At 35.4% G+C, this 26,823-nt stretch overlaps 1 protein-coding gene across 3 annotated transcripts in view; it reads right to left on the minus strand.

Annotated features, from left to right (window-relative positions):
• LOC111044247 (reversion-inducing cysteine-rich protein with Kazal motifs) overlaps positions 1 to 26,823 on the minus strand; it is a 430,802-nt gene that overhangs the window by 12,237 nt on the left and 391,742 nt on the right. For all 3 annotated transcript variants that reach the window (XM_039434204.1, XM_039434188.1, XM_039434199.1), the window contains 5 exons: positions 25,902 to 26,065; positions 24,729 to 24,924; positions 13,455 to 13,588; positions 9,169 to 9,415; positions 4,995 to 5,271 (listed from right to left, as the gene is read on the minus strand). In XM_039434204.1, coding sequence (XP_039290138.1) covers positions 4,995 to 5,271; positions 9,169 to 9,415; positions 13,455 to 13,588; positions 24,729 to 24,924; positions 25,902 to 26,065 — 1,018 coding nt within the window. The remainder of the gene's footprint in view (positions 1 to 4,994; positions 5,272 to 9,168; positions 9,416 to 13,454; positions 13,589 to 24,728; positions 24,925 to 25,901; positions 26,066 to 26,823) is intronic.

The raw sequence follows: 26,823 nt of genomic DNA on the forward strand, positions 1-26,823 counted from the left end.
AATAAGTTAACCCCATTCGATCACAAATGATCGAAATCTTCTGAAAAGATCTTTCGGCCACACTACCTGTCGAGGTAGCAAAGTCATTTCTTCAATATTGAATTGTGCTCCAGCCTAAAGGGTTATTACATATTCAAACAAAAACCTTTCGAAATAAATAAGGAAGAATCCTATTACGTACATTTCATTGGATTGTGAAATTCATTAAATAAAAATCGCTACAGGATAATCCTTAAATAAGAGATTGAATCACCCTTATCATCCTTAATCATAGCTGCCATAATCTTATTATCTCTCCATCTTGAGCCTCCTCTAAAGTCTAGTCAATATAGACATAAAAAAAGGGTGTGCTTGTAATTTATATTTTTGTTCTGATTTTCTAATATATTATTTGAGTACATAAGAGAAGTCAAGAACCAATTTTTTCATACAACATTTCTTTGTGCTAGTTACAGAGTGGCCCAAAAACCTCATATTTTCGACTCATTTTCCAGCTATATCTGCCAAATCTCGTAATCGAACAGAAAAATTTGCTCTCGCTTTTTTCAGATTATAGAATTCTGAATAAAATGAGATCATTCGGAACTCTCTATCTCCAATGAGTACTGAGTTATGATGTAATCAAAAATTACCGGTAGTGAAATTTGAAAAAAAAATCAATTTTGATGAATTTCAGTTTTTGATCAACAATATCTTCCTATTGTTACCATTTAGATTTTATGACGTTGTGTCTTTTCACCATAAAATAATTTTGAGGTAAACAACTAATCTTTAGTAGAATTGTGGAATTAAAAGAATTGATAGCCTAGTCAAGGCATCACTCAAATAAAATCGAGTATTATTTATGATAAAGAGTAGTCATATATTATCTATAAAGCGATAAGAGAACCATGCAAATTTATAATCATGCAGTAATGAAAATTCTTTGGCAGAAATAAAATTATAAAGCGGCTTGTTTATTATTGGCGGATTGTGGAAAAAAATTGCTTGTACAATTTGAGGTTAGAATCCTTTGTTTTGATTTAATACGTCAATCGATCTTAGATCAATTGACAATTTATTGGAGTAATATCGAATAAATCAGCTGATTGCTCAATCAACTATTATGAATAAATTAATTATATTTTACTCAGATGATTGTAAATATTATTTATGTTAAAGAAGGTTTATGTAATGAGAAAACAGTGATTATTATGTTATTTGAATATTTATTGAAATCTAAAAAAGTATGAAAAACTAAGAGTATACAAAGCTCACATAAAAAATTAAATGTATATCGCATTATAGCTTCATATATTGAGATTTATTTATTGGAATGTTCACAGGCTATTATATAAGCTATTTATGTATAAATTTTTATTTATCTTTGTATAACAAAGTTGGGGAAACCCTGAATCTTAGGTAACCAATTACATCACGTTTTACTAAGACTAGAAGCCAATCAGAGGAAGGCTTACTTATTGTTAGAGGAAGAGATGAGAATTTTCTGAGAACTGCTTCTATCTGGCTTGTGATCTCGACCTATATGGCAGATAGGATCTCTTTTCAATTAATCTTTAAAAGCATCAAGCCAGTCCCTTTTTAAAATATCAAGTATGTGTAATTAATGTTTGACTGTTTGTGAACTCAGTGTTTGTTAAAGAGTTCTTAACTGTAATTTATTCCCGTATATATATCCTTAATACTGATAGGGACTTATACATAATCTGGACCATACACGAGCCCTGCAGAGTCAAAAGGATCCGACTAATTTAATTATTGGAGATAATCAATTATTCTACAAGAACTTCAGAACATCATTATAGTGAGTGTGCTGGTTATCCTAATGAGCTCATTAGCAGGCCTTTATCAGTGAATTGGGGAATTAATCAAAGCGCTATATAAATATTATTCAAGTTTAAAAAATTTGCAATGTGGCGACTGCTATTAAGCATATAGAACTAGAGTGATCTATATAAATATATATTTAATACTATTATAGGAAGCTTATTTCCGTGCATGGCACGAATCCACATAAATATAGTACCCTGAGATTTTAAATTATTAATTTTATCAATTATTATTCATTGATCAAAGTATGTTCCATTAAACCTATAGACTGGAGAGGTTCCAAGTTGTTAAATTCTGAACCGACTTGAAGTCCATACATCAGTAGGTATTAATAAAGTAAATATTTTGTAGGTCATAATATTGTGAATGCTAGCAACTCCTATGATAACTGATATATTAAAGAATTTATTTATATGGAATTATAGTTATAAGGAAGTTTTATATAAATTATAAATTTTATGGGAATATATTTGTGTTTTATGTCAGCATACAAGATCTTAGAAGTTTCTATTATTTTCCTAATTCATCTCGTGATATACAGTTTGAGCTGACTTGGTACCAAGTATTTTTATTCTGCAGCATATATAATTAGTGAATTAATTAATATTAATCTTATTCAGAGCACTTATTACTTATCATCCTTTGATGATAGTAATACTATTCAGCCAGCACAATATTACTGATATTTGTATTATTAAGTCTGCAATATATCATATAAGGATCCAGAGAACTTCAAGAACTGGCGTTGTAAGTCTCAAGGAATTTCGGAAGGATAAATTAGTGCATACCTGTATTCATGACGAGCGTTTTAAGGATCAACTAGAAAAAACATAGTTGATTTTCATTATTCTCGATTGAGTATATGGTTACTGATAATCAGTCACTAACTATCTTTTTGACTTCCTTATTGGTAATCTTCAATATCTTCACGAGAGCAGCGGTAGGAATTGTTAATCAGCAGTTATTGAAACCCATGGTGGTTCATTACATTGAGAATATTCATGCATCTACCACTGAGCTAGAGCTGTGGTCTGAACCCAGTATATTTGCGAGCCGGACGGCCTTAACTTTTCGCAAATTTATTTGCAAGCTAGGGATATTAACAGCTACACTGGTATATATAAAATATACCATTTCACAATGTATAATTCAAAATTCCTCTGGGCGTATTTTTGTGCTCTACAATCTGAGATCAGGTAGAGCGCTCTATCTCATATAGATTTCTAAGTACACCTGACAACAATGCTCCTTGTATTGTGAAAAACTCCTAATTTTCAGCTTCAACCATCATCACCAACTACATTGTCCTCACATTGATATTTCGCACAATGACATAAGTTCATGAGATTATGTTCTATGCAGTCAGATGCACTTCATTTCAGTATTTCCTAGTGGAGAGGCGCGCTTAAGGATACCTTAAGGATCAAAATTTCAAACACATAACTTCTGACACAATGCTCAGATTTCATCGTACTACACTTCATTCTTCTCGGCTCGTCAAGGCGGTCCAAAATCATGCATCATAAGTCAAATTCATTTATTGTTTTAGTGCACTTAAACCTATATTCCAATAAACAAAAAATGACCAATGGTTTGAAGAAATTAGTTCTGGACTTTATTCTTATGTACCCAAATTATATAGCCTATAAAAAATCAGAACCACAATATGAATTGCATGCACTAATGTATATTTAGTGACTGGACTACGATAGCATACGTCTGTACTGAACAGTTATTTCTCATCTCAACTCTGAATAGAACCCCCAGTACATGTCTTCAGATGTATTGGCAATAAGTTGAACATTCAAATCTCTTCACTCCTCTCATACACATAATACAGTCCAATGTATGACATTTCTGAAATCTTGCCTATTTTCTAGTAGCCTACCTTACTAACTCAATAGTCCAGTCACTATATACTTTGGTGTTTGCAATTTATATTGTAGTTCTGTTTTTGTAATAAATATATTGTTTGGATACATAAGAGAAGTCCAGAACCAGTTTTTCATGCAAAATTCCCTTGTGCTAGATACAGAGAGGCCCAAAAACCTCGTATTTCCGGTTCATTTCCCAGTTTCCAGCTATTTCCACCAAATCCAGTCATCATTTTCTTGGATTATGGAATTCTGAATGAAATGAGATCATTTGAACTCTCTATCTTTGATGGGTAATGAGTTATAATTTTTCCTTAATGAGTAAAATTTTAAGAATGAATACATTTTTATGAATCTCAGATTTTGATTTTGACAATTTTTCACGATTGTTACTATTCAATATTCTTTTTGGCATAATTTTGTGCTCTACAACGTGAAACCAAGTAGAGCGCTCTATCTCGTGTAGATTTCCAGGTACACCCGATAAAAATGTATTTTTTTAATCAGGTTTATCTTCAAGTAGGTACACCTACTTATATTTTGAAAAAACACCTAATTTCCAGTTTCAACCATCTCCATTAACTACATTGAGATTTCGCACAGTGATATAAGTTCATGAGATCATGTTCTATGAGAATCATCATTTCTGTTAGATGCACTCCATTTCAGTTTTTCCTAGTGGCGAGGCACGCATAAGGACATCACGAAAGGATCAACATTTCAAACATTCATAACTTTTGACGCAATAATCGGATTTCCTCGTACTTCAACACAATCTTGTTGGCTCGTCAAGGCGGTTCAAAATCACGTATCAATTAGTGGATTGATAGAAAATCATTAATATGGAACAACATTTTTTGAATTTCGTAGAAAAGACGTTAATTCTACTCCGATAATTCGCATCATACTTGTAGGAGAATCTTTGCAACAGTGTGATTGATCTGGAAAATAATGATTAACACTGTCAAAAGTGTTTTATCACCAATGATCGATAACCAAGAATAAGTAGGATAGTTCGAAGGACCTGTAGCCTACTGAACTCCAGTCACAAAATTCAATAAGACCCAGATTTCATTCTAAATCTGTAAATTTTTGTGGATTACGAAAATCTTTATTTTATTCTCAACTCAGACGTGTTGCAACTTTAATGTTTTTCTCCTGATTGCGTCAGCTGATGGATTCTTAGAAATCTGTTGAAATGTCACAACATAATAAGAAACGATGGAGTGAACAATTGAAAATGTTATTGATTTGTACAACAAATAAAATATTGCAAAATCACACGCTCACCTGCAAATTCTGTTAGCATGTGAATGCCTGTGACAGGGCTTTATCTGCAGGGTGCAAGCAACAGCCTTCCACATGTGCGGCGAGCAGCGAGATATGTTGCGGACGTGCAGATTGAGGCCGGGAAGGCTGAGGAAGCCCTTCTGCTGCCACAGCGCCACGTCATAGCGAGCCGCTTCATCCGCCTGCGACGAGCAACTTCGAAAAAGTTCGGTCGGCCTGTTATTGAAATTGGTGCAGTAGCTGAGCCCCTCGCAACCCAGTTCACAAGGTTCTTCAACTGGAACATACATGCAAACTCATATTAGCAATTCGATGTGGAATGAAATTTCATTTTGCAACAGTAACTTCGTGTTCAGTTGAATCCAAACTCGTTTCAAGGAACCATCTTCAATTAGCGATCAACGTGTGATACTCGAAGGAAAAACTTTGGATTATGGCAAGGAGGGAATACACTTTGAAGGAAAGAAGGAACACGGAGAACCGTGTGATTTGAAATGATCTGTGATTTGAGAACTCTGCTTGATTACAACACAATACTCACTCTCTAATCCAAGTTCATATAAACCTTAGAATGAGAAATACAAGGATTTAATTCCTCTCAAATATCACCGTATCTAATCGTACAAATTTGATAAGCACTGTGTTTTCGGTTCATCTGTTGAAAGGGAAAGGGCATATGCTTCAGGCCACCTCCACTGATGGAAGCTTCGCGATGTAAACCCAATCAGAACTGTAGCCAATCGTATTCATCTCTCACTTTCATAATTATCGACTGACAAGCCTAGGGCTCATGTGAACATAATTAATACTCAGTATTTGTGAACAAGACCATTTTATCAAATATTTATCATTGTCAACTGTTATTTATCAGCATATACTAGTAGCTCTGTGTACAGTAGACCTCATCCACAAGTATTTAATGTCACCTGTTTGAAATGTTAGGTACTCATCTCCATTGAGTACTGAGCTATGATTTTTTTTAAAATGAGTGGAATTTGAAGAAAAAATCAATTTTGATGAATTTCAGTTTTTGATCAACAATATCTTCCTATTGTTACTATTTAGATGTATAATTCAAAATTCCTCTGGGCGTATTTTTGTGCTCTATAATCTGAGATCAGGTAGAGCGCTCTATCTCATATAGATTTCCAGGTACACCTGACAACAATGCTCCTTGTATTGTGAAAAACACCTAATTTTTAGCTTCAACCATCATCACCAACTACATAGTCTTCACATTGATATTTCGCACAATGACATAAGTTCATAAGATTATGTTCTATGCAGTCAGATGCACTTCATTTCAGTATTTCCAAGTGGAGAGGCGCGCTTAAGGATACCTTAAGGATCAAAATTTCAAACACCTATAACTTCTGACACAATGCTCAGATTTCATCGCACTACACTTCATTCTTCTCAGCTCGTCAAGGCGGTCCAAAATCATGCATAAGTCAAATTCGGTCAAAAAGTGGAAAATTTATTGTTGAGTGTACGAAAGCCTATATTCCAATACACAAAAAATGGCCAATTTCTATATTCAAAGCTGAATGTCTTTTGAAATACAGTACTTCTCATAAAATTTCCAAATCTAGTGAGGATATAAAAATTGTCCCCCTCTGCCCACTCCAATAAATAATACTTTCAATTCCAATACCATTCGAAAGTTACAGACGATTTCAAAAATGGCGATTTCAGTTTTCACATTTTTTCTGTGATTTTACAGTTGATCAAGAGTTTCTAAAACGAGTCTGATACATCATAGAAACTATCGGTTGATTCCAAATTGTAGATAAATTCATCCTCTACAAGCTCAGTTGTCTAAAATCCATCTTGAATCACATTTCCCTATCATAGTACTGCCAAAACCGTTAATATGATAAAAATATCTACAATTTCCGGATTTTTTTCAACAATCAAATCTCACTTTACGAAAATATTTTTCCATAAATCGTTTACAGCATGTGAAAAAGAAAATTATAATGTACATTTCAAGATCAAGTAATGATTTTTATAATAAGGGGTTACCAATATACATAGCTTTGAATTTAGAAATTGGCCATTTTTGTGTATTGGAATATGGGCTTTAGTACACTCAAGAATAAATTTTCCACTTTTCGACCGAATTTGACTTATGATGCATGATTTTGGACCGCCTTGACGAGCCGAGAAGAATGAAGTGTAGTACGATGAAATCTGAGCATTGTGTCAGAAGTTATAAGTGTTTGACATTTTGATCCTTGAGGTGTCCTTAAGCGCGCCTCTCCACTAGGAAATACTGAAATGAAGTGCATCTAACGGGTGATTCTCATAGAACATATTCTTATGAACTTATGTCATTGTGCGAAATATCAATGTGAAGACTATGTAGTTGGTGATGATGGTTGAAGCTGAAAATTAGGTGTTTTTCACAATACAAGGAGCATTGTTGTCAGGTGTACCTGGAAATCTATATGAGATAGAGCGCTCTACCTGATCTCAGATTGTAGAGCACAAAAATACGCTCAGAGGGATTTTGAATTATATATCTAATGGTAACAATCGGAAGATATTGTTGATCAAAAACTAAAATTCATCAAAATTGATTTTTTTCTTCAAATTTCACTCAGTTTTGAAAAATCATAACTCAGTGCTAAATGAGGATAGAGAGTTCCGAATGATCTCATTTCATTCAGAATTTCATAATCTAGAAAAAAGGAGAGAGCAAATTTTTCTGTCTGATCACGAGATTTGGCAGAAATAGCTGAAAACTGGAAAATGAGCCGAAAATACGAGGTTTTTGGGCCACCCTGTATCTACCTCAAGGAAATTTTGCGTGAAGAAATTGGTTCTGGACTTCTCTTATGTACCTAAATAATATATTAAAAAATCAGAACTACAATATAAATTGCATGCACCAATGTACGTATATAGTGACTGGACTAAAATAGACCTCACTACGTTCTGTCAATAATTCCATGTTTATGTACAATCCTATTTCCATGCTCAATAATAGCTCTCTTGGGCTGTATTTTGTCAATTCCAGAGGTTTTAAACTCTGTTTGCCAACTTCAGTGTACAAGTTTCAAGGTATTGATTAATGAAAGTAGTGAGTTTGAAATTTTCTATACTTTATTAGACCCTCACAAAAATAAATCTTTTGTTGAACGTGGAAATTGGTTAAACTGGGATTCACTTTTGCTGAATGAATTCAAGTTTACAAATTGTTTACAAGCTCATTAAACTGGAACACTTATTTGAACAAATCGAGTTTACAGAATACCATTTTTAAAGTGAAGAGATGCTAGAAGCTAGACGATAATGTAGCTATTTAACTAATTCATCTACCAATACTATGAAAGGAAGAATAATTTATCAAAAATGTGTTGCAGAGGTGCAGAGAATGCAGTTATACTGGGAATTTATGAGCGTCATAGCTCGATTCAAGGGAGTGGAACAAAAGCTGTAGTTTTATCTACGCGAAATATAATGAATAATTGAACGTTCACGTACATTTTTTATTTAAATGAAGAAAATATTCAAAATGCGTGCTTTTGTGTGTACGTGTTCATGGTTCCCATTTTAAATTGTTGCTAACTTGTAATATTGCAAGAATTTTGAAGATAATCACATTGTAGCATTTATAACGGCATCCATTCAATTTCCAATCAACTTATATTCTCCAGTATTTGAAACCTTTATTCAATTTCAATTTGATCATCAAGGAGCTACTAGACGTACAGGCTTACTCTGTATCAGCAGAATTTCTAGGTAGGCTACCTATCTAGGTACCTATTATTGATATTAGTCCGCTGAAATCTGAAGAATCTAAAGATGCGTACAGATATACGCGCCGCGAACATGAGCAATTAACTTTTAATCAGCTGATGCCAAGATTTTTATATCTGTATCTTACCTTTTCTGTAAAAATACAGATATAGTCGGCTGATTAAAAGTGAATCGCTCAAGTTCGCGGCGCGTATCAAGAGAACCTTAAGAGGACGAGAACCTTAAGAGAACGATTTTATTTTTTCTTTAAGTTGGGAATAATTAGTCTAAATTAGGATTCTATGAGTTCTCTTAAATTCATTTTCTATCAGAGGTCATAAGGTATCATAAGGGTCATAAGGTACTAGATGTATAACATAAAATATAAGAAATATTTGAGTTTGCACATAAAATGTAAAAAAGAACGTACCCTCATCAAGACACTGAAGCAGTTTATCTTCAGTCAACTGCGAGAGACATTCTTTGGCAAACTCTTCCCAAGACCGCGTCCACTCATTGGAGAATGTCTTGAGGCAGAGACGGCGGCAGGATGGCTGAACGGCTTTGAAGCAGCAGTGCATTTTGGCCGAATCCATGCCCATGCGTTCGATTCTCGACGACTCCAACGAGCTGGGTACCGCCTCGCCTCCTTGCAGGAAACACTGCCATAGGGCCTCCTGAGATTGAATTCAATTGTAACTGATAAATTAGTTCTTAACAATAAATAGCTACATAATATATTAACATACAAGGTGTACCGTAACTGTGTCGTAGGTTATGGCATGTAGTTTCATTATATTTTATTTTCCAATTACTTTGGAGATTCAATATTCCATCTCGCAGCCTTCACGAAAAATTATTCTCTTTTAATATTCTTATGGGTTTTATCATTCTTGTTTATTTCTGTAGAGGGATTTATCTAGTGGTATAGGTATGGATAGAGGGCCTATAATATTAGTAGGACTAGTAGGCCCATAATCCTCATTCAGAGACTATCATTGAGATACGCGAATTCTAAAATAATTGAGTGAATGTTGATTCAAAGCCCTTGAAACGAATGAGATAATCAGTAGAGTTGATGTTTCTTATTCATACTTATTGAAAACATAAATATAGTTCCTATACTTTGATATTTTTCTCAACACATGAGATTCCGATTTATTCTTTGTCGACAATAGAATGAAAAATATTCTTTCATTACTATAACATTGAAATAAGAAAAGTTAACTTCCTTACATTTTCTTCATGTTGAATCATAGATTCTCCCAGCACCCAGGTAGCACAGAAACGTTGAAATAACGTTAGAAACACGGAATACCTTAACATTGAAATTCAACGTTGAAAACACGAAAAAATGTCCTCCGTTTCCACATTATTTTGAACGTTGAATAATAGTTGAAAAAACATTGTAACAACCATTATTTTCAACTATAAATAGACGTTGAAAGCACGTCGTGACAACCATTATTTTCAACTATCAATAGACGTTGAAAGCACGTCGTGACAACCATTATTTTCAACTATAAATAGACGTTAAATTAGCCATACTTTTGAACCGGTACCTTATCAATTACATGGCAATATTTCTAAAATCATTTGAAAAGAAATGAAAATAATGAAATCATATTTCCATTTAATTTCAAAAAAGGTTTTGAGATTTTTCCATATGACTTCAATTTTGATCCACAAAAATTAGTATGATAAAAGTTTGTTTAAAAAACTCAGATGGTTACAACCAAATTACCATGGTAATTACTCTGCCAAGCTCAAAAACATTTTATGTCTGTAAGAAACAAAACTTGAAACTATTATTTCAAAAATTCAGCAGTTGTTTAAAAATCTTGAATTTTTAGTAAGATAATTTCATCTGTGGTGAGCGAAAATAGCTCAATTCTTTCTAGCAAATAATATAGATCATCTAAATTTTTACTTGACATTTATGCCAGGTTTAAACTATGCCAATTGGCAAAACAATAATAAATTGTCTTCTTAAACCATCAGCTGATGTTGTCAATTAGTTTTTATCTAGCCATGCCTAGATGATGGTTTTAGAATTAAAAGGTTCAATTATTGATACTTTAGACCAGCTGTACATTTCAGAAGACAATATTATTGTCTTGCCAATTGGCATCGTATTTCAATAGCAGTTTTCAGGTATGATGATAATTTGTGATTTATGCAATAGACAAACAAATATTTTATTACAGTGTTTCAATAGAAAGGAACTTTCAAAATAACTTTCCACTTTCATTCCATAATACTTTTTAATTACTGACAAAATTAGATTGTTTTTTTTTTCTCCACTGAAAATACTCTGACTGTCCCATATTTTAGCCAATCCTTGATAGCGTCTTCAATTTGGGTCTCAATGCCCACAGTCGACCCACAAGATTTTTTGATAGAATCTGAAACATAAGGTAATATAAATTTTAATGAGAAATTCTATAAATATGAAGGCAGATGAAATTTTGCCACCACATAGGGGTTATTATTTGATACAGATGTTGCATGGTTAAAAGGGATTTTTTTTATTTATTTATATTTTTTACAAAGAAGTACTGATTGGGAGAGAAAAACTAAGGATACTCCTTGTACTATTTCTCTCCCAAATTTAAATAACATTTTAAAAGTCCAAAATAGGGTTATGATTTCACTTTACTAAAATTTAGTTCATTTTCACTCAAAAACAACGAAAACAAAGATGTTTAAATAGAATTGCTTTTAACAACAAGTAAAGAAATTTTTCTTAAGTGCACATCTATAATATTCTGTTATACACATTGATATTTTGAATCACAAGGCGAGGTGATGACTGTTTTCTAGATGAAAATAGTCCATTACTATACAATAGTCAGACGAGAAAGTCACGCCAGCTGTTCGTTCAAACGGACTAAGAATAAAGTGAGAATATTGGGTTTCCAAATTTTGTAGCATAGACGAATTTTAACTTGAAATACTCCTCTTTCATTAGGCCTATAGAACTAAACAAATAAGGCTCCATATAAAAACGGTCAAAAATTTATTTTTTAGATTTATGAGTAAAATTTAATAGTTACTGTAGGTACATACTTAGTTTTATGAAAAAAAAACAGTTGTATGCCGATATTTCAACCATTTTTTATTGGCCTACTAAACTTTGTAAACCTAGAACAAAAGTTCAAAATCACAATGAAATTAATCAAAAATATACTTGACATATGTGTTATGAACATGCATAAATTAATTGAAAATTTAATTTCAAAATGAACAAGTTTGAGCTAAATTTCGTCACCATGGAATGAAGATATTTGGAATATGTTAATATTTATGAGCTGAACTCCGGACACCCGTTTTCAATTTCTTGGATCACCGAGTTAATTACTGAACTTGTTAAAAGCAATCACTTTGATATTAGCCTACATAGACTATTTATGAGTGCCATAGCAACAAACTTTCATTGTTTGCAGGCTAAATTGGGTTATGTTTGACAAAAATTTATATTTTTTATTATATTAAGTTCGATTGAATTTCTCAACACAAGCAGTCCTGTGACAAAAACAATACATAGATAGCATAATGAAAATATTTGTGCAGAAATCAAAGTAATTGTGATTTATTCGGAAGTTAAGTAGTAGGCTACATGTACAATACTTAAAACCAAGCTCATTGTATTATATTAATTTTTAATATATTAAATTGGAGCCCTCTATGTAATTTAACAAATATACCTAACCCTAATCTCAAAATGTAAACACATGTAAATAACACACAATATTTGTTTTCAAGTTTAGACAATAAATCACCAAACAATCTTATTTTTTAAATGAAAATAATAAATTAAATAAACTTACCAAGTCAAAGTGGAATAGGTAGACACTTCTAAAAGAGTTCACAGCTTTCATCAACGTGATGATAATTCAAACATGAAATGGCATCGATTGGTGGTGTTCGTCGTTGAAGAGGGTTGCTAGATCCGTTTTTGTATAAAGGTGCATACAGACTCTCGCTCTGCTCCGCAACCGAACGTCACTCCAGCAGAGCGATTGATGATCGAACGGGGAGCAAGAGTAGTTTGACCGGGGAACGCGAGAAGATCTAACATCTTCCGTAACGTTCATGATGGGTGCGTGGGCGGTCCAACTGTGGTTCGATGGTGGTACAAAGGCGGTACGTGGGCGGTACGAGGGAGGAGCGTGGTCGGTGCGGGTTGGAAGCCCGAATATGTGTATGCAGCTTAAGGACTACTGTAGCGCTGTGAGTGGTGGAATTGGAAGCTCGTTTTCAACGTGTTTTCAACGAGAGGGCAACCGTTGAAAACAACGTTGCATTTAAAACATTGAAAAATTCAACTGCCAATGGTTATTTGACCTCAACAACCAAATTTCAACGTTGGAAACACATAGGTGTGCTACTTGGGTAATAATTTAATTGAAACCAATAATTATGGAGATACAGGAAACACATTTTGTATATATCCCAGCTATAGACGTGATAATAATAATTATTGCTGATTGTAACTGTTTAAGAACTGATCAACGAGATAACGCTCAATCAGTATAATCAAATAGGTTGATTCATTGTTGCTAAATTATTGAAAAGGAGATTTTTGAACTTAGAAATAGTATTTCTCTTTTCAATATAGAATAGCTCAATGCCTTATAACTCGAAACTTCAATTCCCTATAAAAAACTAACTCAAGACAAAAGTTATGAAAACGGATCAATGAAGTACACTCACATGTAGGAGTGGCGGTCCACAGCCACCTTCTTGTAAACTATCAATAATTTCTTGATCAGTAGATTTTGTTCGTAAACTTGTACGACACGCTTCTCTACAATCGACTTTGGTTGTTTTCTCACAGCAATGTAAATCTGGAATAGAATTCAAACAATCGAGAATAAAATTCATGAGATTGGATATTTTATCAGGATATTCAATATTGCAAGAAAAGGAATGAAAAATTGCAATAAAAATGTGACTTTTTATTGTTGTCAAACATTTATCTCCAGTCTACATGTTTACAAGCTTGTTGCCTCTTTTATAACCTCTTTATAGAATCAGAAGTTGTATACTCTGGCCAGACTGCGATGAGCGCTGAAAGATTAAGCCGACCCTCGCTCCCCCACGCGCAGGCACACACATTTAGGCCTACCTGCGCCATTGATATACAGAGTGAGCATAAAGTCTTGCCCTGATTTAAAAAAATTATTACATAATAACCGTTTGACATATCAATTTATATCTGGCGCTGTTACATAGGTTAGTGTTAGTAGTTTTTTTTTAATATCACTTATGTTAGTAAACTTCAACGTATGCCCCCTTGCAGGGCCGGAACAAGGGGGGGGGGGGGCAGAGGGGGCGGTTGCCCCGGGCGGCAGGGTTGAGGGGCGGCAAATTTCTGGTTGCAGAAAATTTGTTTAATACAGTTTTTAATGAAACGAGCCAAACGTCATAAGTAACGTCAATTAAGTAATTTCAAAACTGCATAATGTAATAATCAAACAATAATTATAATTTTACAATAGCAATCAATATAAATCTATTGCAACGAGTAGAAAACACTGAGCGAGTGAGAGCCCTAATAGCATAATAAGCAGCACAGCAAAGTTTGTTTACAATTCTAGCTGATCGCCATCCCACTCAATGCCAGCCTCACTGCCATGCCGCCCCCAATTAGTGTTGCCAGATGAGGGGAATTTCCGCCTAGTTGAAAGGTAAATTTTTACTCTTAGAGTAAATTTTTAAATAAAAGAATTACTCAATTTGAAAATATATTTTACTAATTCTTGTATTTCTATGACTTTTTCACTTATACTAGCTACATCGGTACTTCAATATTACTGATAAGAGGATAAATATTGAAATGTGGGGGAATTTTCAATCGAATGTGGGGAAAAACAGCCTCTGGGATTGTGGTATCTGACAAGTGGCAACACTGAAGCATCTTTTGCTGCTTTGCTAAGTGCAAGTTTGCAAAGGAACTAAAGTTAAAAGGTCGTGGTTAGGTTACAGTGAAACTCGTAATGCTTTATACTGTATTCCATGTAGGTTGTTTTCTAATACAATACCATTAACAGAAGCTAAGTTATCTTCACTTTGCAAAAAGAAGGATTTGTTTCATGGAAGAAACTAAGTGACAAAATACCTGATCATGACACTGCACCATACCATCAAAACTGCTTTGGTCAATGGAGGGCTCTAGAGGCTAATCTTTTACCAGGGAAAGGGGGTATTGACAAAAACTTGCAAGATCAAATAAACAAAGAAATATCTCATTGGAAATCTGTCTTGCACAGCATAGTTGATGCTATCTTGTTCCTAGTTAAACAAGGCAAATCTTTTAGAGGAACACATGAAACTAAAGATTTTGGTGCTCCAGAAAGTGGATCTTTTTTAAACACCATTGACCTTATATCGAGGTACAATGTGCATCTTTGTCAACATATTGAGCGACATAAGAAAGGTCAGGTTCCTACTTTTCACATCAAATACAGGATGAATTTTTAAATATTATAGCAACCGAAATCAGAACAGATATCATCAAGGACATTAACAATGCAAAGTATTATTCATTGATATTTGACTGCACTCCTGATATCAGTCACAATGAACAAATGACTGAAATCCTTCGATATGTCAAACCAAACAGCTCAGAGGTTGAAGAAAGTTTTTTGGATTTTTTTACAGTAAGCAACAAAACAGGCGAAGGACTTACACAAGAAATTCTTGAAAAAGTTGAAAAAGATGGGCTTAATATAAAAAATTGTAGAGGACAGTCTTATGATAATGGAGCCAACATGGCTGGGAAGTACAAAGGGGTACAGGCTAGAATTCTAGAGAAAAATGAACTAGCCTATTTTGTGCTCTGTGTAGCCCATTCGTTGAATCTGGTAGGGGTACATGCAGCAGACGCTTCAGTTGAAGCACAAAGCTTTTTTGGAACTTTGGGGAGTTTATACAATTTTTTTGTTGCTTCCACTTCACGATGGGAAATTTTAATGAAGCATGTACCAACAACTCTGAAATCACAAAGTAAAACTAGATGGTCTGCTAGAATCGAGGCTGTTGAAGCTGTGTACAAACACTTTGGCAAAGTCATAGAGGCACTAGAAGAAATCCTAGATCACCCTTTCTCATCATCTGACTCAAAATCAGAATCTAAATCTTTGCTTAACAAGTTGAAAACTTTTGAATTTATTGTTTTGTGTTGTTTTTGGTATTCACAACTGAAAAAGATTGATGGTGTTAATAAGCTTCTACAAAGAGAAGACTTAACAGTTGACCAGGCTTCCAGAAACATTCTAGGACTTTGTCAGTTTCTGAAAACTTCACGAGAGTATTCACAGTCTGAAGCACTTTCTGAAGCAAAGTTGATTGCACAAATGAATGATATATCTCCAGAATTCACAGAAAAAAGGAAGAGGAAAAGGAAAAAAATGTATGACGAACTTTGTGAAGATGAAGATGAAGCTGTAACCCACACCCCTGAAGAGCTGTTCATTACATCCATGCTGCAAATTTCGGATAGGTTAATCATGGAAATGAGCAACAGATTTAAATCATTGCAGAATATAAATGATAAGTTTGGGTTTTTGAATGGCAGCCAAATTAATGAAATGAGCTTAGAGAACTTGAAACTCAAAGCTGGTGAGTTGGCAGACACATATAAGGAAGACTTGAACAAAAAGGAGTTGATATCTGAAATTGAAAGTTTCAAAGGCTTTGCATTAGAAGTGGATAATAAATTGCAAACGTCTAGTGCTTCCACTTCATTAGAACCCATTTTAAAGAACAAGCTGGAAGAAATGTACCCAAATATCACAACAGGACTTAAAATATTCCTCACACTACCAGTATCGGTTGCTATCGGAGAAAGGAGTTTCAGCAAGCTCAAGTTGGTCAAAAATCACCTAAGAAGTTCTATGTCTCAACAAAGACTCACTGATCTTAGCATTATTACCATTAAACACAAGCGAGCCTCAAACATTAGTTTTGATAAAGTGATCAAAGAATTTGCCTCCAAAAAGAGTCGTAAAGTAATCATTAGAGATTAAGTTATGATGCATCTAAAGTCTATACTACTACGACCTACATACCATTATTTATAGTGTGAATATTTGTATGAATTATAATACTTTATAAAAACTATCTCAACTTTTCTTAATTTATTTGTTTACCTGTTCCATTTTTGTTTAATTTGTGAGGGATTTTTTTGTGGGTGAAGAGGGGGAGGGGCGGCACATTTTAGTTTGCCCCCCCTCAAAAATTGTCTAGATCCGGCCCTGCCCCCTTGGTAGCCCGGAGAATGTCGAAGCGGTATTCCAGTTCTCGCCAGGTGTTTTGTAACATGTGTTCTGTCACAGTAGCAGCTTGTATCCTAGCCTTCAATTCGTTGATGTCAGCAACTGGTGTGGCGAAAACTCTGTCCTTGATATATCCCCATGGAAAAAGTCAAGGGGAGTAATGTCTGGAGAGCGGGGTGGCCAGGGTGTTGGACCATCCCTTCCAATCCACTGATCTGGAAATGTCATCTAGGAAATTATGTACTATCAAAGCCCAGTGGGGGGGTTCTCCATCTTGCTGGGAAATTATCCATGATTGATAATCTTCTAACTGTGGTGCAATGAACTGGTGCAACACGTCTAAGTAAATTTCAGTGCAAATGGTTTTTTTCCATGAAGAAAAACAGCCCAAAAACCTTGTTGTGCATTAGGCCGCACCAAACATTAACTTTTACACTGTCTTGCTGTAACTGTACAGTAGTGTGTGGATTCTCTGATCCCCATATACGGACATTATGCCTATTCACCATTCCACTGACATGAAAGGTGGATTCATCTGTAAAACATATGCAATTTAAGTAATCGTTAGCGCCATCAATCCTGTTGAGAATCTCAGTTGCAAATTCTGCACGTCTCAGCAAATCATTCGGTTGCAAGGCCTGCATGATTTGCACTCTATAAGCATGCAACCTAAGCCTTTTATGAAGAATTTTCACAACACTTGCTTGCAGTATTTGAAGTTCACGTGATGCTTGACAAGTTGATTTGGACGGACTCCGTTGAAATGATTGCCAAACATGATCAACATTTGCTTCACTCACACTAGGCCTGCCACTTCTAGGAAGATCTTCAATGCTGCCTGTTTCTTTGAACCTGTCATACCATCGCTTTATTGATTTAACATCAGGAGGGCTGCATCCATAAGAAGCCCGAAAATTACGCTGAACACCGATGGGTGATTTTGTTTCGTGAAACCAAAGCACACATTGTGCTTTTTACTGCTTCGACGCTATTTTGAATGCAACTAACAGACAGCGTCATTGTTTAGGACCACTAGCGCCATCTATTGGTAAAAAAAAAAATACTAACACTAACCTATGTAACAGTGCCAGATTCAAACTATTATGTTGAATGGTTATTCTGTAATAAATTTTTAAAATCAGGGCAAGACTTTAAATATGCTCACTCTGAACTATATGTATACTACTCAGTATACAGGTAGACAGACCGTCCCTTTACTCAAACACACGAAAGGAGACTGTGCTTGTGGGTGTGAGTAGTAGGAGGGTCGGCTTAATCTTTCAGCACACATCGCAGTCTGGACAGAGTATAACTTTCTAGGTGAAATAATGAATTTTCATTGGATCATATCATACCGCTCATAAGAAACCATATCTAGGAAAAACTAGATTTTTGCATGATAGCATGCACGATAGCATGCATGTTGAAGCTATCCTTCTCATTACATGAGAATTACAAAAGATGAAAACAATATTCAGAATTTTGTATGGACGAACTGAAAGAAATAATTGGCAGTAGATATAAATTGACAATCCTGGTGCAACATGTTCCAGACTTCCCCACCTAACCTAACCAAACCTAACTAAAAAATTCAACCTAACCTAACCTAACTAAAAAATTCAACCTTACCTAACCTAACCCAACCTCAAGGTCAAGGTTGAGGTCAAGGTCGAGGTCAAGGTCAAGGTCAAATTTTCAAAAAAAAACTTGGAAAAAAAACAAACTTAGGAAAAAAAAACTTGGGGGAAAAAATTGAAAAATTAATAAAATTTAATAATAAAAAATTTAATAATGAAAAATCAAAAGTAATAAAAATAAATCAGAAGGTCTCTAACCCACTCTGGAGTGTATATATAGTGTTTACAACAGTGGGGGGACCATCAGTGTTCAGTCAAGAGTCATACAGGACACATCTCGCACGTTCAGCTTTCTAGAACCAGACATTTCAGCAAGACTTTGTGAAAAGTATCCTAGGACACATGGCCACCGTTTTGATCTTCAATAAAATAGCATATGTTCAATAAATGTAGCAATGAATTGCTGATTTTTATTCCTCAAATCCTCTTCACCCACATTTAGTAATGTAAGAAGAAGTGATCATTCTATAGAATTACAAGGAGCTTGAATATCCAAACAGTAATGAGATATCCTCTGGGTAGCATGTATGCTTTCAGATATGAATTCTAGAGTATGATCAAATCATTGTATCACAAGGAATATTTTTTCCCAGTTATATTTCCCAGAACAGCATCCAATAGTATTCAGTCAGTGTTCAGTCACTGTTCAGTTACTGTTCAGTCACTGTTCAGTTACTGTTCAGTCACTGTTCAGTAACTGTTCAGTTACTGTTCAGTCACTGTTCAGTCACTGTTCAGTCACTGTTCAGTTACTGTTCAGTCACTGTTCAGTAACTGTTCAGTTACTGTTCAGTCACTGTTCAGTCACTGTTCAGTAACTGTTCAGTTACTGTTCAGTCACTGTTCATTCACTGTTCAGGCACCATTCAGTTACTGGTTAGTCACTGTTCAGTCACTGTTCAGTAACTGTTCAGTTACTGTTCAGTCACTGTTCAGTCACTGTTCAGTAACTGTTCAGTTACTGTTCAGTCACTGTTCATTCACTGTTCAGGCACCATTCAGTTACTGGTTAGTCACTGTTCAGTCACTGTTCAGTCACTGTTCAGTCACTGTTCAGTTACTGTTCAGTCACTGTTCAGTCAGTGGCACTTGGCACTTGGGGTCCAATATGTATAAATAGCTGAGCTCAAACTCTCAGACCTCAGTATACTGATAAACACTGACCAGTTAGTATATCAAACAAAGGAATCATAAGCCAACATTGGAGGAGGTTGCTCCTACCATATTGGAGATTGCTAGGCTGAAGTGTGGAATCAAAAGGAGGCATAAGGAAATCATGCTGGGTAGACGGATTGCAGAAGAGAAACATGTAGAACACTTCAAACCTCTAGCTGAGCCACTAGCCAACCTAGTCGAAACTCTCCAACAGATGCCAGTTTAACAACCACAACTACTTCCATCAAGAGCATCCAAGAAGCGTCCCAGGTATCTAAAGCCTAGAAGAAAAATGCACTCAAGGCATGTGAAGGGTAGGCAGAGACAATCCAAGCCAGAGTTGGCATCATCAGAACATCGTCCTTCCTCAGCAGCATCAACACACCACATATATCCTACTCCACCAACAACACCAATTGTTAAACATGCCACATATACAAGGTGTGGACTTACTGGTGCAAGGAAAGCAAAACATAAGCTCCAACTCTCCAGCATTGATGAAGAGTCACCAACATTTGAATCATGGAACTGGAGAAGTTTCAAGTCCAATAGCAGGCACCTCAGGAGTTGGACGACAACTATGGGAAGCAGGAAAGTAGGCATTTGAAGAGGATGATGGTGAGGAGTATAATATGAGTAGAGGATATGATGATAGCAGTGATGAGGAGCTGTCTGGAGATGGACAGGATGATGATAAGAATGTTGAACAATTATTGAATGAAAGTCACAGTACAATAGTTCAGAATATTCTTGATCTAACTGATCCAGCTGGAAAACAGGTAGCTGATTACATTAGAGAATCATTGATCAAGGACAATGACAATTCTGATTACATTTTCGGGCCAAGAGTGAGAGACAATGCTTACCACCTGGGCAATAAGTATTTAACTTTTGGAGAAAATGGTGATGAAATTGTGCTGACTGACCCTGTAGATGAGGAAGAAAAGACCTTCACAGCCACATTGGGACTTTGTGAGTTGATTTTCAAGAAGAATCCAAATCGTGCATTAGTTGAATCTGCTGACAGACAGGACTATGGAGAAATATTGAACTGGACCAGTGTGCACAGACAGAACAATGATCCAAGAGGTGAGATTGTTAACTACAACAAAGCCAAGTATAAGAATACAATCAAATGCCTTTTGGATGATGGCAGAGATGGCAGTCAAAGACATTCTGATAGACAAGTGACTGGGAGAGGATCATGCTCCAAGGCATGATTTTCGTAAGGAGAAAAGTCGGAAGATCTATAGAGGAAGAGGTGTTCTGTCAGCTATCAAGGGTGCTGCTGGAACAATAGTTAATAAGGCAATCGACATTCTACCAGTTGAACTTCATATCCCTGGCTATCAGTACTGTGGACCAGGAACAAAACTTGAGAAGCAATTAGCACAAGTTGATCCAGGAATCAACAAACTTGATCAGGCTTGCAAGTAGCATGATATTGCCTATTCCAAGAGTGGTGATACAGCAAGCAGAGCAGTAGCAGACAGCATCTTGGCAGAGAGAGCCTGGGACAGGGGGAGATCTGAAGATGCAGGGGTGTTGGAAAAAGCTGCAGCACTTGCAGTCACCAACATCATGAAGGCTAAGGCAAAGTTTGGGGGAGGTATGAAAAGATCACTGAAGCAAGTCAGCAGGGTGGCTAAGAAGGGGAAGAAACAAAAGATTCAACCATCAAAGAAAAAATCAATGAAAGGAGGTCGAGGTCTTTACTTGAGACATCAGAAACCAAAGGTTGGTACAGGTCTTCACTTGAGACAGCAAAGAACAGCAACACCTTAGACACTAGGTAATATATTGAGGTACAATCAAAATCATAATGCTGTAAATATATGGATATATATTGGATACATAGCAGATTAGATTCATTGTGCTGGAATCATCTGTGGAGAACAGACATTTTGTAGATCAACTGTGTATCTGGAACAATAGAGAAGATGGTACTCCTATTCTCAAAGTGGGGGGACTATGGTGAGACAAATTTACCATCAATTTTCCATTTGACCTGAAGAAGGATGAGGATCATGTAGAAGATAAGGAAGAGGAATCTGATATGGAGGTAGAGGAGAACGATGAGGAAGAGGTGGAAGAGAAAGAGGATGAAGAGGAGGAAGAGGAAGAGGAGGAGAAGGAGGATGATGTAGTGGTGAGAAATACTACTACACCTATACTTTCGACTCAAAGGAGCATGAATTACCTGAAGGAAAGAGGTTGTGAGGTGATTCAACAACAATGACAGGGTGTTGTCTCTGACTGAAACAGTGTTCTAGAGGTATCACTGAATATCAGTCAAAGACTATCAGACATCAACATGGACGACATGCCAAGGACTATTGCTGGAAAAGGAGTCTACTACCTGGGACATCACCTGCTTGACATGGGCCAAGGAGAAACATCATGGATACATCACTTTTCTGCACCCTCAATATAGTAAACAACTTAGATTATGGAACAGAGATATATCTGTTTGTAGTAAACTTTTCAATGAAATAGATGATGAATTGATTAATAGAGAACTAATTGTATTCCAAACTGTTTACTTATTATCTACCATCTCCTTAGATATAGTTTAGCTATAAGTACATTAGGATGCCAAGTGCAACTGACTGAACAGTGACTGAACAGTGACTGAACAGTGACTGAACAGTAACTGAACAGTGACTGAACAGTGACTGAACAGTGACTGAACAGTGACTGAACAGTGACTGAACAGTGTCTGATCAGTAATTGAACTGAATGACTGACCACTGAGTGGACGACCCAACCATGCCATACAGCCATGTTGAATACTGGTGAGCATGGTCCATGTGACAGGAGGAGTGAGGGTCATTGAAAATGTCCATGTAAAATAAGTCATGTCTAAACACAGAGGAGGTGGAGTGGGAGTCGTTGAAAATATCTATCTTCAATGCCATTTTGATCTAGAGCAACATGGCCATGTTGATCTAGAGTCTCCCATGGACATCTTGATCTAGTAGGTCTATCATGGACATATTAAGCTGGTGTGATAGAGGTCTCCATGACCATGTAGAGTGATAGGTCCTGCATGACCATCTTGAGCTAGAGTCCCCCCCATTGATGCCCCTAATGCTGGTGGGCGTGGCCATTAGTCATGTGACTGAACAGTGACTGAACAGTGACTGAACAGTGACTGAACAGTAACTGAACAGTGACTGAACAGTGACTGAACAGTGACTGAACAGTGACTGAACAGTAACTGAACAGTGACTGAACAGTAACTGAACACTGACTGAATACTATGGAATGCTATTATGTTGAATATAACTAGGAAAAAATATCCTTGTGATACAATGGTTTGTTCACATTCTAGGATTTATATCTGAGACTCTTGAAAGCATGCATGCTACCCAGAGGATATCTCATTACTTTTAATTTTTTTCTCCTAAGTTTTTTTCCAAGTTTTTTTTTCTAAGTTTTTTTTTTGAAAATTTGACCTTGACTTTGACCTTGTCCTTGTCCTTGACCTTGACCTTTGACCTTGAGGTTAGGTTAGGTTGGGTAAGGTTGAATTTTTTAGTTAGGTTAGGTGGGGAAGTCTGGGACATGTTGCGCCAGAATTGGCAATTTATATCTACTATTAACATTTATTTACAGGCATATAACATCTTTTAAGTATTGTTGCATATTATTACTAGATTATTAGGAGACTAAGGCGCGGTTGCACAAAAGCATGTTGGATTTCATTCGTGATTAAGTATCACGAGAACCAATCAGAGAAGCCTTCTTTTCAAAAAAGCCTTCTCTGATTGGTTCTCGTGGTATTTAATCATGCCTTTCAAAAGGCTTTTGTGCAACTGAAATTGTGCTATTTGTACAATTCTATAATTCCCCCAGTTGTCCTCAAGGACCAACTTATGCAGAAGTTCATCCACATTCGAATTCGATGAAAGGCTAAAAAATCTAGCCTAAATTTTTCTATTTTTTCCATTTCTCTTTAGGGGTATAGAAGGACAGATAAAAATTTTGCAATGCTAAAAGTGCAGCAAATCTGTGCACAAATTCACTTTCAAATTGTGGTAAAATGCCATAGAGATGCGAGCGATTTATATTTTCTCTATTTATCCTATAGGGATACGATCTATAGACGGTCAATACGAGAAAGCTAGCATGCCGACTAGTTTGGTATTGTCTGGATTCTTGTTTTAACGGGACTGTATTCTAACTAGAGAATTTGGATAGTTGAACCCTTCACCAATGCATTCATCTAAAGCCGCGTTTACACCAAAGTTAATGTTATTATTAACACTATTATTAGTTTATTATTAGTTATTGTTAACACCAAATTAATGTTAACAATATGTTAATAAGTATAAATTTTTATATTTATAATTATTAATTATATAAAATAATATCATTTATATATAAATATATGTGTATCATAAGTTATGTTCAATCTAATAGAATGTATAAGGATTAAGTTATTGAAATTTTGTTAATAACTTTGGTGTAAACCCAGCTTAAGAGGTATGATTCCTCATAATTCTCAGAGAGAAGAATTGAATAATGGGAAATTTGGATAAACCGCCCTGATTTCTGAATAAGTAATCTTTATAGTATTTTTATCGGATGAAAAATAATCATTTCAACTATTCTAGATGGTTTTATTACACAAAATAGTCCACGAAGTTGTAGTTTTTGATGGAATTTAAGTAACTTATTAGTCACTATATTATGCCAGTCTCACACACATCGATTCTAGACGTTTGATTTTTTGCCGTCCTTATGAATTCCATCAGATTAAACGGAACTAGACGAACATCATATGTCTGACATAATCTGTCCAATCTAATAGAATTTATAAGGACGGCTAAAAATTGTCTGTCCAAAAATCGATGTGTGTGTTACTATAGACTTAATATTGGAAGTATTAAATTGTTAGAAATGATACTCACACTTATGAGCATTGCTGACGGTAGACACTCTAATAAAATTATTTATACAGGACATAACTCTAGGACTAGAATCGCTGCAGGCGACTGATAGGTTTTCACGCGCCTCGCGATTCGGAGTCAGCTCGGATCTGAACACCGTTTGGCACGCAGTTTGGCACTCGGCATTTCGCGCCGATCCACAGCAGTCTTCTCCCACCTGCAAACGACATTCATCACATTCCACTAAAGTGTTGTTTACAACGAAATTAGGGAATAATTAATACAGAACATTTTCGATGAAACAGGGTATGAGTAATTATTAATAATATATTATCATCATCATCATGTACCATGCTTCCTAAACAGTTGTGATATTTGTCGAGCTGAAACACTATCGGGTCTTTCCACCAACAGAAGCCATCCCATAGATACCAACATCATGAATAAGGCTTCCTAAACCTGTGTGTTTAACAAATTAATTATAATATAGTAATATAATGCTCAAAGTGAAGTTTTCAAATATTGTAGAATTTTGATGTGTGATGCGAACCTTGTTTAGTTTTCTGATACTACAAATAATATCGAGCTGGATGTCATTCAGGTATTTTCTGTACCTGGTGCTTGATTTTAATGTATTATGAACTTGATAATTATTCAGTTCATATAGATTAAGTATGCAACTTATTCTATTATATTCCTATCTATATTTATTTATATTCACATTTATTGCTTTATTGTTCTTTATTATCAATAAAATAGTATGGATTAAATGGAGAGAAATTAACAAATAGATTGAATCGTGGGATTAAGCTCTTAATCACTTCTGTGATAAATAATAACAATAGTTAAGGTGGTTGTATATAATGATAAATCTATTTGTAAAGAAATAACTTTAATTGTAACCTTAAGCCAGTTACAAACATAAGTTATAGATTTTTTGGACGTTCGATTTTTTGCCCTCCTTAAGAATTTATTCTATCAGACTTAGATGGAACTTGACGAACATCATCTGTTTGATATCATCTGACTTATCAAATAAAATTTATATGGACGGTAAAAATCGTACGTCCAGAAATCGATGTGTCTGTAACTAGACCAGATTATTATTATTATCCCCATAAGTACCACTGTAACTTATGTTGTTTTAGGTTTGCTCATGATACTCTGGTGGTTTATGCTTATTCTTTAACATACCTGCTGTCTGTCAAGGCAGTTGAAGAATGATATTTCGTCACTCTGCCTACAATTTGGTATCAGATCATGGCGGGAGCCTGCCGAAACACACGCTTGTTGGCATTTCTCTGAGTGCGGCAGAGAACAGCACACCGAGCCCGACCATTGCTCCACTCTATTCAGTTCTGAAAAATACCATAGTGCAAATAACTATTCCCTATTTATTGTTTTATCAACTTATTGAATTTATCAATAATTTACAATGACTAGAGATTTATCGTTAAAATAGAAGCACATTTTTGTTTAGTGAAAGGAGCTTTTGATCCTTAATGTCAATATGCATACTAATATCAAAAGCACGATTTCGATACTGTTATCTTCTTTGTACTAGTCCTATTGAAGAAGATTGTAAAACCAAAACAGAGAATCCGATTCAATGTGAGATGTAATCAGTGATTATTCACAAAAATGCCTATTCTCAGAATAACAAGTGAGAAGTTTGTTGGGAAATTTCAAAGTTATCAGTTGACAGGATTTAACAATAATGGCACTTTATCCAGGTATAGCCGCCCCGGTCATTTGAACTGTCACCTTTATGTATTCTAAATAAGATTTAGGAAAGCGCGGACAAAAAATAACCCTGCAAACGGTCTTAATCCGTCCCTTAAAATTACCCGCTATAAATTTCCAGCTATGGCCGTAAGCGAGAGAACGACTGCCTTTTACCAGAAATATTAGAGTAACTGTGAAGAACGGTAATGTAGAGCAAACTGCAAAAAAGACAGAATTTATTAGGAATGAGGCTATTTAATGCAGCTGAAAAAATGACTAAGAGGCGATACTCTCCAGCACGCAAAATCTAAAAAAGCACAAAAATCATAAAAGTTTTTATGACACATTTTCAATGGATTACGCTCATTTGACGACATATTAAGCCAATTTT

This window comes from Nilaparvata lugens, chromosome 1 (genome assembly GCF_014356525.2).
Source record: "Nilaparvata lugens isolate BPH chromosome 1, ASM1435652v1, whole genome shotgun sequence".
Taxonomy (NCBI): domain Eukaryota; kingdom Metazoa; phylum Arthropoda; class Insecta; order Hemiptera; family Delphacidae; genus Nilaparvata; species Nilaparvata lugens.